Source organism: Daktulosphaira vitifoliae, unplaced genomic scaffold, assembly GCF_025091365.1.
Source record: "Daktulosphaira vitifoliae isolate Bord-2020 unplaced genomic scaffold, ASM2509136v1 Scaffold_2, whole genome shotgun sequence".
Taxonomy (NCBI): Eukaryota; Metazoa; Arthropoda; class Insecta; order Hemiptera; family Phylloxeridae; genus Daktulosphaira; species Daktulosphaira vitifoliae.
Window position 1 is genome coordinate 9212833 of NW_026099573.1, and position 17446 is coordinate 9230278.

Sequence of the window (17446 nt, forward strand, 5' to 3'; positions counted from 1 at the left end):
TGTTCGTAAAATTATATTAGTTGGTTCATTTTAAATGTGCTAGTGTTAATTTATATTAGCTTAATACCAATTGCGTAAGTTTACAATTATGGCTATAATGTGAAAAACATTAAATTTCTAATTTTGTTATTATGTGAAAAAAAAACAGTATCCTGAAAATATAGAATAGATATTTATCATATTTTCATATATACGTCACTGATTAATAGTTAATAGGATTGAACTCCTCTTCTGTCAAGTTGTAATATTTTCAGACTTTGAAGCCGTCGATCCTGTTATAATAAAAAATCTAAACCATCCTAATGAGGCTTCGTGTAAATAAACTATATTTAATGTAAAAATGAATTTGATCTTAATAAAATTTTTATTAATAAAAATGAAAATTTTTTAAGTATTATTAATTTTAAAGAAAACTGAATGGAAAGGATATAGAAGATAAACTTTAATGACATTAAACATTATTATTTTTGATTTGTAATTATAGGTTACTAATAAAATTTAAGTTAATTTTACCACAAATATATAGATGGAGTAAATAAGAAATTAAAAACTTACTGTTAACGTCTGAAAAAAGAACCATAAATTATTAAAATTAAATATTGTAAAATAAAAATAAAACTATTTTTTTTTTTACAATTCACACATTAACAACTCATAAATATAAAAGGAATACAAGCATTCACCTGTTATTAAATGTTTATGACAATTAGGACAACCACATATATTTTGTTTAAACCATTCATCAAAGCATTCCTTATGAAATTCAATATTACAAATTATGCATTTCACATTAGTTAAATCCACAAATAAAGATTTAATAGAATTAATGTAATAGAATTGCAATGAGGCTGTAAGGTAAATTCTAAAAGACTGTAGTAAGGCCAGCTATGATGTATGGTTCAGAGTGTTGTGCTGTTGAAAAGAAAGTAGAGCAGAGAATTAGTGTAGCAAAGATGAGAATACTTAGATGGATGAGTGTAGAGACTAGAGAAGATAAAGAAAAGAAGACTATAAAAATAAGTATATCTACTAGAGCTATAAAATTTACTGTACTAGTATTTTAGGATTATGTAAAAATAGGGAATTTACAGATACATTTCAGGTAAAAGTGAGAAAGACTGAGTAAAATCAATTTTTGCATTTATTAGGTAAAGTGAATTTCATTTGGGAGAGTTTACAATTGCCTGATTAATGTGATTGATCAATAATGATGGAAACAACCAGGGATTCGGAACGGAGCAAATTTTGTTCCGGAACAGAACACTTTCTAATAAGAGTTCCGACTATTTGCTCCGGAACAGAACTATTAATGAAATACGTTCCGGCCATTTGCTCCGGAACGGAAAACAAGCTAAAAATTGTTTCGCAAAAATGCTTTGAAATTTTTCTATTCAAATTAATCTCTCTGATATTTATTAACCACGTTTAAATTATTATTATATTTCCTTTATAATCCCTCAATCAAATAAAAAGTATCTTAACCAGCTTTATCAATTTCAACTATTAAAATAATTAATGTCTAATAATTTTAAAGTATTTATTGTAGAGTTAGATTTGATACAATAAAAGTATTCAACTATAAAAGTAAATATTTTTACTTTGTAATTTATTAATTTTTTAACTCTATTTTTTGTTCCGTTCCGAATCGCTGGAAACAACTAATAATTATATTCGAAGAAATTTATTTTTAAGTTATAGATTAGAAAAGTTTTAAGTACTTTACATTCTAGTTTATTGGAGTTTGTAAATATTGTTAAATCCTTAGGAACATTATGGCTGATTAGTACCATTCCACCTTTTCGTAAGACAGCCAATAATATAATTATATTTACAATGAACATTTTCTGAAAAATTATATCCAGTGAAACGTTAGCATAAAACATAAAAGTACTTGTGTTTTATTTAAAGTAATCAATTTGTTATTGATATTTATAAACATTTACTTTTAAGTGTTTGGCCTATATTTATTACTATAAATATGAATACAACTAGTAACTAAACAATTTATGTGAATTGATTAGTTTGAATATAAATACATTATCATATTTATAATGATTAAAAAATTACATTTTGAAATGTATTTAATTTTAACTGATAGACTGATTCATAGTAGTTATTAATATAATTTTAGCTTCGATGTAAAGCTGATATGGTATTAATTTTGCCATGATATGTATATTTTTTTTTTTTATGTCTCTCACTACTTTTTCTCAACGTCAAAAGATCACAAATCATATCTAGTTGAAGACATTTTCCTTAAAATTTAAAAAATTTTCCCTTATTCACCGTAAAATCTAAAATCCCCCCAAAAATATTATTTTTAAAATAGGTGATTTCTAAATATTTTTTCTATCGTTTCAATTTGTTGATTTATGTTTTTACATTTTAATCGAATAAATTTCAACTAGATATGATAGATCTTTTAACTAAGATCTTTTATGATCTTTGATAATTAATAGTTAGTTTTAAATCATACAAAAATAAACTGATTCGGGGGTACAATTCAATCTTACTTTTCATAAGTTAATTCTATGAGTCATCTCTTTTCTTCGCGTCTCCATGGCACCAATATTATAATAAAAAATGACAGATATAAACCCAATTCATGCCGCCCACGTATTGACTCGTTTGCTTATTAAAAAAGGGCTAATGTTCATAGCTCCCTAGCTCACATACTACGTAGCTTCGAACAACATCAAATCACAAGCCGGGATTCTATCATCATCATTTCAGGGAATATCAGGTAAGAATAGTTTTAACATTAAAATAGTTTTACGAATATTAAGTAATAACAAGCTCTTTATGAACCGTACTCTAAAATATCTATGTCTCTCACTAAGAAATCTTTCTTTTGGTTATTGCAGTACGTATAGTAAGAGTCGAGTCCGTGTGTTTGATGTTTAATTTTTAACAAAGTTTTATATTTTTGATACCAATTGAAAATGGTAAAATTTTGGTAAGAGTTAGTAAAAGCTTTATAATAGTTTATCAAAGCAACATTTATGAACTAATCAAGAGTTCTAAAATATTTGTTATCTATAAAACATTATATTTTTATTTCTAAAATGAAATAATTATATTAAAAACATAATTATTGGCTATTTGTTTACTATAGTTGGCTAAATTATTATTTATTAATTTGGAGTATTATAGTCATAAATAGAAGCCTTTTTTTTTTTTTAATAGCCTATATTTAAAGATATTATTGCTCAACAATTAATATGAGATACAGCAGTAAATATAACAAATATATACATTTACAACAAAAGAGTAACAGAAAAGAAAACAAGAGTGTAATAAAATTATTTACAAGAGATATTGATGTTATATGTTGAAAATAAAATGAATTATAATAAAAAGTACTATAGTCAATCATTATGAGTAAATTAAATGGAGCAGCCAACACAAAAAAGAAAAGATATAATTGAATTTATAATGGACACATTACGGGAATTAAGAATTAGAAAAGGATCGGGATTAGAGATATCATGCGTGGCTAGGAAGTTGTATAACAAGAACCTATTATAATTGAGAGCAGGACAAAATAATAAAAAATGAGGGAAATCACCAATAAATTCCTCCTTGTGGAGGTGGCAGAAAGGGACAGAATAAAGGTTAAATTTGTAGGCAAAATTGGGTAAAAGATTGTGACCAACTCATAAGCGGGAGAAAGCGACGATAGATTTGCGGGATATAGAATTATTTATCGGTGCCATTGAGCAAAGTTTGAGGTAAGTGAGGACCATTTGGTTGACCAAGCATTAGATAAGGAAAGATTTAAAATATGAGAGGCATCGGATTTTTAAAAAAAAAGAAGAGTGGTAATTAAGTAAACTTGAAGTTTGTTTGGCTAAGCGGTCGATCGTTCATTACCATGAATTCCTACGTTACCAAGAATTCAATGGAAGAGAACAGCTTTGCCAGTGACAGAAATTTTACGAAGGAGGGATATAATTTTGAGGATAATTAGGGAGGTGTGAGCACTGAAGGGGTTGGAGATTATGGCTGAAATACTGGACTGCGTGTCGGAACATATGAGGAATGAGGTGTCATTTAAATATAGAATGTGATACAGTGCATAAAATATTGCAGAGCATTCAGCGGTGTAGAAAGAGGAGTAAGGGTGTAAGGAACAGAAAAGGACACATTATAACTAGAGATAAAGTACGCACAACCTGCTTTAAGGGATGTGACAGACCCATCAGTGAAAATTAAGCAGAAGTTTGGAAAGTTTTCGTAAATATAAGAATTGAAGAGGTTATTAACTAGAGCTGAGGGAAGAAAATGAAGGCTGGAAGTGGTGTAGTTAAGAAAATTAGGCGAAATGGTATTTATAGGGGAAAGTAAGAGGGCATCAAAAGGACAATCGTAGATAAGGAGTTTACTATGCGATTTTTGAATAGCAGGGGCCAAAGGAGAAAGTGATGTACGTAAAGAGGCAAGGATAGGTAAAGTTTTGAGGACATAGCGCCAGCACTCCTGAACTGACTTGAATGTATTAAAGATTATAGAGTTATGGGAAGCTAAAGATTTTAGTAAAAATTTTCCAGCTAGACGGCGGCATCTAATTTCAATAGGGGGGCAACAACATTTTATTTCAAGACTGAATCGGTGTAGAGGGTAGGGCACCGATAACGGTGCGTAAGCAAGATGCAAATAAAGAATTTTATTTTTTACGATGGCATAAAGAAGCAGAAGAAAAAAAAATGCACCGTAGTCAATTCTGGCACGGATAATTGAATTGATGATTAAAGAAGAGATAAAGGATGACAGCCCCAAGAGGTGCCAATAATACTACGAAGAAAATTAGACCAACGCGATAAAAATGAGAAAAGATATTGGAAATGAAGAACCCATCTTAATTTAGGGTCTAGAATAAGACCTAGATATGTAAAAGAGGGTGAAGAGGAGAAAAAGTGACCATATAAATGGACTTGAATAATAATGAGTGTCAGATTTTTCCTTGTAAAAATTATAAATGTGGTTTTGTCTGGTGCTAAAGTGAAATAAGAAGAAAGGAGGCTAGAGGAAAGAGTAGATATTGAATTATAAAGAATAGATATAGCGCTTGTAAGACAGCTGTCAGAGGAAAAAATAACAATATCATCTGAGAGGAACACCCATGAAAGAAAAGGTTATTTCTAATAGGACTCATGTAAATATTAAAAAGAATGGGACTGAGGCAACTACCCTGAGGTAATTCCCTATAGGTAGATCTAATATAATTTAAAATATAACCTAACTGAATCTCTAGAGATGTTGGTGGATCCAAGTTTTGTGAGCGACGGCGGCGAATGTACACAACCCGAAATAATAATAATAAGTAAATAATAATAGTATTTATTTTAGTAACCACAATAATACTGTCCAAGTTAAGCTATCAGATCAATAAAGGTAAGTTGCCGCAAGCGTGATAAAATGTCGACTGACTTCGTTATGTTTCTAATTAATTAAAAAAAAGTGTGTAATCGGTTTATTTACACCCGCGTGCCGCATACTCATAGTTGAGCTGTAGGGTCGATTGTGCTGATCACGTACTAGTATAGTTTTTAATTGTTAATGTTGGTAAAGGACGAATAATCTCTTTTTTTTTTCTTTAAAAAAATTTTTAATTCTCAATAGTTTCTGAGAAAATGTCTTACCAGATTTCGATCACACTGTATAATAAGATTATGCAGGATATCAATTCTCTGAAGTAAATTCATATTAAATGATCCATTTATAAAACTTGCTTCATTAACTAAATAATACTTATTTCAGGAATATATTTTTAAAATTTTTTTAAGTTAACGAATTTTTTATTTTTTAATTATTAATTAATTTTTTAATACATCCTATATACCTTATGTTTATTTTTTAATATTAACGTTTTTTTACTTAAAGGGGAGCAGTATGGCACAAAAATGTCTCGTGACAATAATAACATAACTTACACCTCGCCTAGGCTTATATTTTAAAATGGTTTTAACTTCTGAAGTACAAGTTCAAAAATTATTATCCACTTGTCATTTTCTTAGTTAGATTATTTTCTATTTATTTATGGATGTTACCAAATAAAAATGCGCAGTAGATATAGTTTGGACTGATGTAGAGGAGAACAAGGCAAGTTAACGTTTAGAATATGATGACCTTGGATCTAAAAAAATGTATTAATGTTAGTGAAATTTTTATGAAAATGCCTTTAAGCGTATTAATATAGCAATGACAAATTATTTAAAAATACTTTAAATTAATATATATGTTTATTTAAAACGCACTATCAATTTTGGAAGAATGGTATAATTTATTTTTTTGTGTTTACAAAAAGATTTTAAATTGAAAATGAATGCATAAAATAACAAATTTTTTTTATTGTAATAACTAAAGAAAAACATAACGAATAAAAAAAAATTATTTTAATTTTATAATTTATTCAAATTAGAAAATTACAAGGGGAGATTTTTGAATAAAAATGAAATGGAAAGAGTTGATTTTGTCCTTATAGAAAGATTGGCTTATCATAAACCACTCAATTATTCTCAGTATAAATACTGTTTCGGAGAGATTATTCGTCCTTTACCAACATTAACAATTAAAAACTATACTAGTACGTGATCAGCACAATCGACCCTACAGCTCAACTATGAGTATGCGGCACGCGGGTGTAAATAAACCGATTACACACTTTTTTTTAATTAATTAGAAACATAACGAAGTCAGTCGACATTTTATCACGCTTGCGGCAACTTACCTTTATTGATCTGATAGCTTAACTTGGACAGTATTATTGTGGTTACTAAAATAAATACTATTATTATTTACTTAATCTTATTATACAGTGTGATCGAAATCTGGTAAGACATTTTCTCAGAAACTATTGAGAATTAAAAATTTTTTAAAGAGAAAAAATATCAAGTTCAAAAATCTCTACAATTATTGTAGATAATGTATTCAAATCATTATTTCATTCGTCTCTTCAGGGATAAATACCTTTATTTATAACTTTCTTAAATGGGAACCCTTATTTTTAATTTTATAGTATTTTAGAAAAAAAAATCTTGTTCCAGCAACTTTGTTCGTACAATTTTTTTTCCTATTAACCGTTCGTTTGTTACAGCTTGTTAATATTAAGTAATTTTAGACCAAGTTTCTATTGATATTTTACTGTATTAAATACAGAAATCATTATTTTCAATTGCTGTTGCATAAATCAAAAATAGTGTTTAAATTTAAATATTATTTAACTATTGTCATGATCTTGGTCAAAAAATGTAAATTTTATAATTTATTCATTTCACTATTTACTAATTTTGAATTATACTTTTCCTGCACAACATTTATTGCCCGGCGTAATCGGGTACTTTTACCAGAATCAATGGTCTAACTGTAAGGACAGCTCGAAGAGCCTAACGCACTGTAGGTGCGTGAGATCCCTAAAGTATCGGGTCTGGAGCAAAGCACCAGCTAGACAAAGCCTATTCGTATATTAACGATAATGGTGACTAATGATGTTTCTCAAAAGAACTAATGTTTGAATTATTTATTAAATAATAACTACTATATTTCAACTTTTGGATTTAATTATATTTAAAAAAATTGTATTTTTACTTAATTAGCGGAAGATACATTGCCTTATATTAATTTATATTTTGTTATGCGACCACTGAATACTCAGCTCATTATTAGCCGTTTTCCTCTTAAAATACATCTAAATTATATATATTTAATAACATTGAACTCATTATTTAAAAAATGTTCATTTTTTTTCCACCGAGGGAAATTTAAAACTAGTTTTCTTATTTTTTAAAAAAAATTAATGATTACAAAATAATTTAATAATTAAATACAGGTAATATGACTTTTATATAAAACATAATGCCAAAATGAATCCAAATAAACCGGGCCCTTCGCCCAAAACACCGTTCTCAAACGGAACTTCGATAAATTCGACTAACAAAGGAAATGCGATTTCCAAAGTAATCGGCGAACAACCTAAAACAAACACAATTGTCATACTCAAATCCGCCTCTCCAACAGCTCGCACGCATACTACTAACAAAACCAACCAGTTTGCACGACACAGCTAATTCCTCCTCTTCCTCCTCAAAATCATCCAACACCTCACATATTTCTGCACACACTGCCCACCCACACCAATCAACAACTCAACATCTCATAGTAAACAATTCATGGACACGAATAAGAAGCTGAACATTGTACTAGCAACGGCAAACTCAAACACACCAAAAAGGGAACAGGCTATTGAACTACATCCAATTGACGGAATACCATTAAAAGATTATATTATTGCTATCGGACAAATAATCTCTCCGATAAACATCATATTTGTATCAAAAATATCAATGAGCCGCTATGCATTTTTTTATCCAATGAACAAATACTACAATCTCTACTAGAAAAATCACAAGGAATAATTAAAATAAATGAACACGAAAATCCTATACTCAGACTCCTTAACCCGGCCAAGAGAATAATTATATCAAATGTATGCTATTCTATCCCTAACCAGACAATACTAAACGCACTAGAGAACATTAATATAACACCAATATCTGAAATATATTATTTAAAAGCCGGAATAAAAGAAACAGGCTATAAACACATATTAATTTTTCGTCGACAAACACACATTAAACACGAAGATAGCACAAAAGTACCGGGATCACTATTAATAAACATAAATGAAACACAATTTAGAATTTTTTTCACAGATGACAAAATCACTTGTTTCACTTGCAAACTAACAGGTCACATCTCTATGTCTTGCAAAAACAATACAAATCATATCCAACCACTCAATTACCTAAATAATTTAATACAAATACAAAATCTTTCGGAAGATTTTAACTTTGAATTATTAGAGAATATACAACCCCCAAATAGTCCGTCACTCGACGAACTTATAACAAAAAGCCAAATGGACTAGTCAGTTGATAATACACACTCTTCACTAAATACCACATCACAAATAAACCTCAACTCTTCTCACAGCATAAAAACAAAGTCTAAAACACAATACGACTCCTACATAGCGAATAGTTCACCGGACCATATCACCACAAAAATAACAACACAAGATACACAATGCAAGACCAAACAAAAAGACCTCTTTCAGATATAACATCTCACAAATCTACCTCATCACCAAAATCTACCCAACAACCAACAAAAAAAAAACCAAAAGTTATCGCTCGCTCTAATTCATCTAATCTATTAGATAACAAAAGTGTAGATGACTGTCTCAAACAAGCTGAACCCTTTTTTAATAGCAATAAAAACAGCAGTTCGATATCATACTTACAATTCAAATATATAATGGAAAATTTTAACAACAAGCAAATTAACATTCAATCATTATGCAAAGACATTGACAATAATATACCATACATAATGGAAACAATAAAAAAAATCCGTCCCTACATCAATAACCGGTCAATGAAAACCAAATTAACACAACTATCTAACCTTTTATTCTAAACCAAACCTCCTCTGAACAGCGAGGAAACATTTTAACATCAATCAATCGTAACATCAAGCAACAATAATGTTAAAACAAAAATGAAATTCTTAATCAATTTAAAAAAAAATCGCACTACAATCAACATGGGGTGGACAAACATCAACACTTTTTCAAATAATTAAATCACTTGTAAGTATCTATTTATTTTTTTGTCTATTTGTATATATATATATATATATTTATTGAGCCGAATGCGTACTGCGACGGCGTTTATCAGTTTGTGCGCGCGAGATAGTCAGCTGTGTACTACTTTAGACCGGTTCATGGACGGCATTTGTGTTTTATGGGTGATATCTATATATTATTAGTACAATGTGGTGACGTAGTGCACTTTATTCCGAGGTGCCCCAACGTCTTGCAAGCTAAGTCTAACTGCCTAAAACCAGTCGCTTACTTGGGACGTATACCCGCCGTGCTTAGCGGTACTGCCGCGATTAATAGCCGGCGGGTACCCGAAGACGTTCATCGTATTCTCTAATATTAAAAGTGTAGGTGTAACTATTTTTTTTATTAATATCTGTTTTTTTTATCTTTCTTTGTCCCCTTTAATTTGTAGACGAGGTTTTTTGATCTAAACACGAAAACGGCTCGAACATAGCTGCAGTGTCAGAAAACAGTAAAATAATACTTAAAACTCAAACAAACATCAGCATATTTACACTTGAAGCCATAATTATATTAACAGCTATTGACATAAACACAAAACAAAAAAATATATCATATTCAGTGACTCACTTAGTGTAATCGAATGCATTAAAAATAAATTTTCCGATGACGAATTAACACTGAGAATCCACAAAAAACTTAAAATGGCGGCCAACCAAGGTAGAGAAATAGTTATCATGTGGGTATTAGGGCATTGTGGCATTGAAGGAAATTAAGAAGCAGAAAGAACAGCTAAAAGTGCAATAAGTAATACAAGCGTAACAATATTTAAACAACTCACAATAAAAGAAATGATATGCATGATAAAAGAAAACACAGCAAAAAAATGGCAATTAAGATAGCAACATGGAACATCCAAACTGCATAAAGTAAAACAATCAATAAAACCGTGGCGAAAACCTTTTTTACTTAATAGAAATGAGGAGGTGAAAATCAACAGCCACTCATTGGCTGAAAGCTTGGGACCGGACAAAAATGAACCAAAAAAAAAAAACAATCAGATTCCTCCACGAAGCAAAACTGTATACAGGGTGTTCAGTAAGTCAGGAAACGGGTTTCTATTGTTCTCATTGTTTGTAACAATTGACCTGTTTCCTTACTTACTGAACACCCTGTATAGAAATTTAATATTAATGGAAAATAAAAAATATTAACACTGTGTTATTGTAAAAATTTAAAATGTAAAAATATATTGTAAACATTTATAGCTAATGACCATAGTTGCCGATGCTATAAAGATTTAAGAAAGTTTGTGTGTGACTTACTTTTTTAAAGTTCTTTGTAAGTTGTAGCATTATGCTTTAAATACATTTATACACTCACGACTATGTTTAAAATGAAATTTATCTTCAATTTATTTTTGATTTTAAGTTGTTTTCAATAGAGACTATTCTGCGTCATCACTACAAATATTTTTAATAACAAATAAAATTTGAGTTATATTGACATAAATTAAATTATCTATAATAAATGATTTAAGGCATTTTATAAATACCTTATATTTTACAAATATAATTTTTATTTAAATGATAATCTGTTAACAGAAAAACAATTTTTTCCATTTAGTGTAATTACGGGGCGTGGTGTGGCGCGGTAATCACACTAGTTGTTGACAAAACGCTAGTGTTAAGGCGCACTTACCGCCGTAGGTGAACGGATGTGTGGCCACGCGTGCGCTTCTACGGTGGCGAAAAAGCACCATGTTCCCAGTGCAGAAGGAAACGGGAAACCACTGCACTTAAATTTCTCCAGGATATGCCAACGGTAATTATATAACTGAAAAATAAATTACTGATCCATAGTAAATTCTAACCTCGCAAACTAAGTTTTGTATAGAAAAATGTCTTTAAGTAATATATGTCAAAATAATAATTGTTGTTGCATGCTTCGGAATAGCGTTTTCTAGTGCGTCATTTAACGTGAAAATATTTTCTAGAATGTGGACAAACAGTTCGCATTTATCTTTTTTATCTTTTGTACATTCAGAGTAATGGTGACTTTCTAAACATTTTATACATCTAGGGGGAATGTTGACAGTTTTTACATTGTGATATGGTCGAATTACTTTTGCGGCTCTCGACCGTAATAACGCAATAAGAAGGCGATCAAGTGAAAATATGCTTTTCTCGGATTTATTTAGTATGACAGCAACGATTGGTATGGGAGATTTGTGACGGTTTTGGAGACGAGTGACCGATGTGACATTGAATTTTTGTTCATCGAGAGCTGAAAAAATGTTTTTTCAGGAATAGAAGTAGGTAAATTTCTGATTATTACTGATAGGTTTCTTCCCTCGGGTGTTGATAGGTGTGGTATTTAATATTTTTTCAAATAGGTATTTTGAGATTGTATGGTAGTCATTAGCAATTGATAAATTTAACTTTAAGAAGATATTTTTGTTGTTTATATTAAATTGTCTGTTATCAGGGGTGTGATATTATTTAGGAACTCAATATAATCGACAATATCATAAATATATAGAGGAGGAATTTTTTGAATTACATCTTCAAGATCCGTGTCAGTTTCATCTAAATTATCATTATTGGAATTGTCAATATTTGAGAGTGGGGAGTATTTATTCCTAAGGTCATGTTGTGGAGAAAGAGCCACGCTGCTAGTACGTTTTTTTCCAGAATGTTGGGAAGCCCTGTCTTCGACCATGGTTGCTCCATACACTGAGCTTTGATTTATAAACACGCGCGACAGTAAATAAGCGAGCGAGGTTCGTAAACATCATCTGTTGCGATGAATGCCGCACGAGGACTATAATGATTGAATTAATATTAAATAATAACGACAAACTCCTAACTTTTTAATTCAATGATATTTAAAAAATTGTATTTTTACTTAATTGTCTTTCATAGCAGATGTATAGTAACTCAAAAAATGAATATAATATAAAATTATTTTTTTTACATAATTACTATAATTAAAATGATATAGTAAAATTAGTTATTGGTTGGATGAGCATAAGAATAATTGAGTTACTATGTATTTATTGAATAAAATTATATTATATACTTTTCTATCGGTATATGAGTTCGAGGGTTTTATGAAAATATGTAAAATAAAAAATATATATATATTTGTAATTGTTTATTTTAATAATAATTTGAAATATAAATTATTGTAATTAATTATCACATATAAATTATCAATAACGTCACTCGTACCAGTAGTTATCTAAGCTTGTGCTGACTGTGAGTGGTGTCAATATATACCTGGAGTAGTATAGGAACCACAAGTGGGTTTTCTATCTTCGCAAGAAAGTCTTTATTTGTATTGACCACACTGGTAACACACTCAAAGATTGAACTAGGGTGGTTAACTTAGTACAAACAATATCGATTTTTTTATTTATTTAAACAATTATTATTTTAGAGATCACCAGTTTTAAAAAAATCGAATAATAATATATAAAAAACCCAACACAGTGGGAACGATAATATCTGACAGTGATTAAAATCACTATCATAAAAAACTTTTCGATGCAAATCTGTCGATAGTGTTTAATTTTAAAAAATTGTTGGATAATTGCAAAAGCAACATCAATTTCTATTAAAATAAAATACAAAACCCATAATTTTAAAAATTTGGTGGTTTATTCCAAAGGCAATATGATCTTCTAATTTCTTATTTATATTCTGATTACAAGTTTTATGATGTATTAGTGTAATATATGAATAAATATTTATTATAGCTATTAAATAAAGTATAACTTATATAAAAGTTGAATGTCTTCATGCAATACTTTAAAAAAAAATAGTTGTTATTTATATATAAATTTCTGGTCTACAAGGAATTTTCATCTGAGACCAAAATATAATTTTCTAAACCAAGTTTGGCGACAATTTCAAATTTGCAATTAGAGTTTCAAATATGGCCTAAATAATAACAAAATCTTTCTAATTAATATAACAAATATTTATGTTTAATTGATAGGCTACGTATGAATAAACAATAAATATATTTTAATTAAAAATAAGTTGAAAAATTCTACTTTCTAGACGCATTTTTAAGTTTTAAACCAACCCTGTATAAAGGGAAATGGTTCAATTTAAAAAAAAAATTATGTAAATTGAAAAAGGTATATAAATAGTAATATCATGAAAAATGTGTAATTATCTATAAAATTTTCAAAAAGTCATAGCATTATAAAGTTATTAATATAAAAAAGAATTTTTTTTACAAAAATCATATTTTTTTAATTAAATTTGATGTTTGTTATTATACCATGAATACAAAATAAAATCCAATATAGATATTTTTTTCATATTAAAATATATCACATAAAATTTAATTTAAGATATATACAAAATTGTCAGTATATCCGGAACACTTTCAAAGTTTAAGTTGAAAAAGTTATTTGTTTTTTGAATAAGTTGTCATTTTTAATCACCCTCAATGGGAGGTAAAGAGTAAGATTTATAAAAAAAATATACAAAATTATAGATAAAGACCTCCTGTATCTTTAAAAAAAAATCATATTGATATGTTCATTTTTGAAAAAGTTACGGCAGTTTTTAGTAACACAAATTGAAAAAATTTCGAAAATTAGCAATTTTTAAATTTTTTTGGAGATGTCAACCATTCATGGTGGGACGAGGGAAATATTTTCTATTATTGAGGTTAATGTCTTCATCTAGATACGATTTGTAATCTTTTGAAGTAGAGGTTTTTAAGAAATCGGTTCGGTGAGATCTGAGAACAAGTGGTAATAGACAAAAAAAATAAACACGTCATAGTAAAATTAATATTTTCTAAGCTTCACATCGAAGAGAAAATAATTGAAAACAAAATTTGTAGTAGATAATAATTGTCTACCTATTATTTAGTACATTATTAAAGAATGCAGGAATTATACATAAAAAAAATTGTTAGGTTAAAAAAAATTATGTCGTTTAAAAGAAATTTGTATGAAATAATTATAAAAACAATATAGTATTGCTCTATACATTTTTCAAAAAAATGATGGAAGTATAAATAAAAGAATATGTTGATAGTGTTCAATTATTAAAAGACATTGTTATGTTACATCAATAGCTAATCAATCTGTACATTTTTATATTTTTATAAGTACATAATATTTAAATAATATAAATATTTCCTTATATTTTGTAAATATTTTTTTTAAATAAAAAGATACCCCTTCATTTTTTAGCTTCCATACGAAGCTGAGAAGATATTAATATTACTATGATGTTTTTTTTTCTATTTTACACTTTTCTCAGCTTTCACTCGACTGATTTCTTTCAAAGATACGTCAAAAGATCACAAATCATATCTAGTTGAAATTTATGATTTTTGGGGATATAAAATATTATAAGAGGCAGAGCAATCCTCGATAGTCCTTCTGTTCTAATCGCACTCTCGTCTGTTCCGATCGCGCTCTCGACATCGATACGTTAAGTTTGTGATCATCATTGTCAAAATTCTTACGTGTTAATTTATGAATAAAAACTAGAATTTGTGTTATTTTTTTTATTATTTCATACTATTAAAAGTTATTATAAGAACAAAGAATAATTATCAAGTAAGATTTAAATCAATAAGAGTCCATAATTATATTATATTAACAACCAATTATTTAGAATTAGTAATCTGAGCAAAGAAAATGATAAATAGATTAAATATTTATATTAATTTTCAAACTTTAATTAATTATTACTGACTAGTTTGTACCTTATACATAATCATATTACATGGTAATCGTGAGATGGCCACCGCCTCTTCGTTGCCTCACTGTATTTAAGATATTTTAAAATAAACAAACAAAAATAAAATTTGAACACAAAAATAGCTTGTTTTTTAACTACGGCAGCCATTTCCATAAAGATGATAGGTCTTTTTTTTTATTTATATTACGTAACCTAAGCTTTAATTTGACATATGTTTTAAGGTCTTAGTATTTTCAAAAAGGGTCAGATTATCATAAAACATATATCAAATTAAAGAAAAATATCTGAGATTTCAATTATCATGTTTTATCTATACTATCTAACTATGCCACGTTCATACTATGCAACAATCCTACTGTGCTACCGTTTTTTTTGTGTCTGTTACTTTGTGTTTTTTTGTTTTTGTGTCATTTTTGCTCAGCTCTCACCGAACCGATTTCTTTCAATGATACGTCAAAAGATCACAAATCGTATCTTGTCGAAGACATTACCCTTAAAAATAGAAAAAAATTCCCTTGTTCCCCGTAAATGGGGGAAACCCCCGAAAAAATTACAAATTTAAAAGTGGCCAATTTTCGAAATTTTTTCAATTTGTGTTACTAAAAACTGCCGTAACTTTTTCAAAAATCAACATAATTTTTTAAAAATAAACGTATCAATATAATTCTTTTTTTTATAGATGCATGATATCATTACCTAACATTTGGTATATTTTTTTTATAAATCTGACTTTTTACAATTTTTTTATGAGAAGTAGTATTTATACACATCTTTTATTCGACATACTTTTTTTTTAAATCGGACTATTTTCCTTAATATAGGGGGGATTCAAAACCTAAAAATGCATATAGAAAGTAGAACTTTTTCAACTTAACTTTTGAAAGTGTTCCGGAAGGTCTGACACTTTTATATATAACTTAAATTAAAGCTAATGTAATATACTTTATAATGGTAAAAAAAAATGTCGGACTTTATTTTATCTTCATGGTGAAAACAGACATTAAACTTAATAAAAAAAATACGATTTTTGTAAAAAAATTCTTTTTTATATTTTTAACTTTATAATGCTATAACTTTTTTAAAGATGTATGGATCAATATAATTGTTTTTTTTGTAGATGCATTATGTCTTTACCTATCATTTGGTATACTTTTTTATAAATCTGACATTTTACTTATCTACAGGAGGGGATTCAAAATGACAACTTTTTCACAAAAAACTGACTTTTTCAACTTAAATTTTGAAAGTGTTCCGGAAAGTCTGACACTTTTCTATATATTTTAAATTAAAGCTAATGTAATCTACTTTATTATGTAAAAAAAAATTTCGGACTTTATTTTGTCTTCACGGTGAAAATGGCTACCAAATGCTATTATTGTGTGAAAATTCTCAATTTTATTTTTTACATTTTTAACTTTATAATGCTATAATTTATTTAAAAGTATATTGATCAATATAAATTTTTATGGGAAATACTATTTTTTAATAAACCCTTTTTCATTCGACATACTTTATCTTAATCAGGATATTAATAAGGAACTAGCAGATTATGTAGCTTTTGGAATAATTCACCAATTTTTTAAAATTAAACACTATCTAAAGATTTGCATCGAAGCGTTTTTTTTTATAATGATTTTAATCACTGTCAGATATCATTATATTTGATTAAACTATGCCACGTCACCACTGTGCCGCGACCCCCCTGTGCTGGGTTTTTTTTTTTGTTAAATATAAATATAAATTTAACTAATTTAAAATTTATACTCGTCGTTCTCCAAGTAATGTACAGTATTATTATAAATCTTGAGCATTGTGCAGATAATTAGAAACATATATTTTTTAAGTGTGAATAAGGGTTCTTAAATTATAAAAAGAACTTATCAAGTAATTTTGCATTGAACCACACAAATCCGTGTGTATGATATATACTTTTTGTAATTAGTAGTTATATATATTTTAAAATTTGATCTGTTTTGTATATCAATAAAATATGTAAAAAAATACACGAGTCACATAATAATGTAATACTTTTATTATGGTAAGTTATGATATGGTTTTTGAATAAGTTAGTATATTTTAATAT

General features: G+C 28.2%; 1 protein-coding gene across 5 annotated transcripts in view; it reads right to left on the reverse strand.

Annotated features, from left to right (window-relative positions):
• Window positions 1-11297, reverse strand: part of LOC126899952 (uncharacterized) — a 40872-nt gene extending 29575 nt beyond the window's left edge. Inside the window, exons 1-3 of one of the 5 annotated variants that reach the window (XM_050675247.1) lie at window positions 11181-11297; window positions 10951-11088; window positions 1724-1844 (exon numbers count right to left, since the gene is read on the reverse strand). In XM_050675247.1, coding sequence (XP_050531204.1) covers window positions 1724-1844; window positions 10951-10980 — 151 coding nt within the window. In that variant the 5' untranslated portion in view covers window positions 10981-11088; window positions 11181-11297. Of the gene's footprint in view, window positions 1-194; window positions 340-1723; window positions 1845-2513; window positions 2662-10950; window positions 11089-11180 lie in introns of those variants that run through there. The other 4 variants (XM_050675248.1, XM_050675252.1, XM_050675250.1 and 1 more) reach the window with 4 other exon arrangements.
• Between the last annotated feature and the right edge of the window lie 6149 nt (window positions 11298-17446).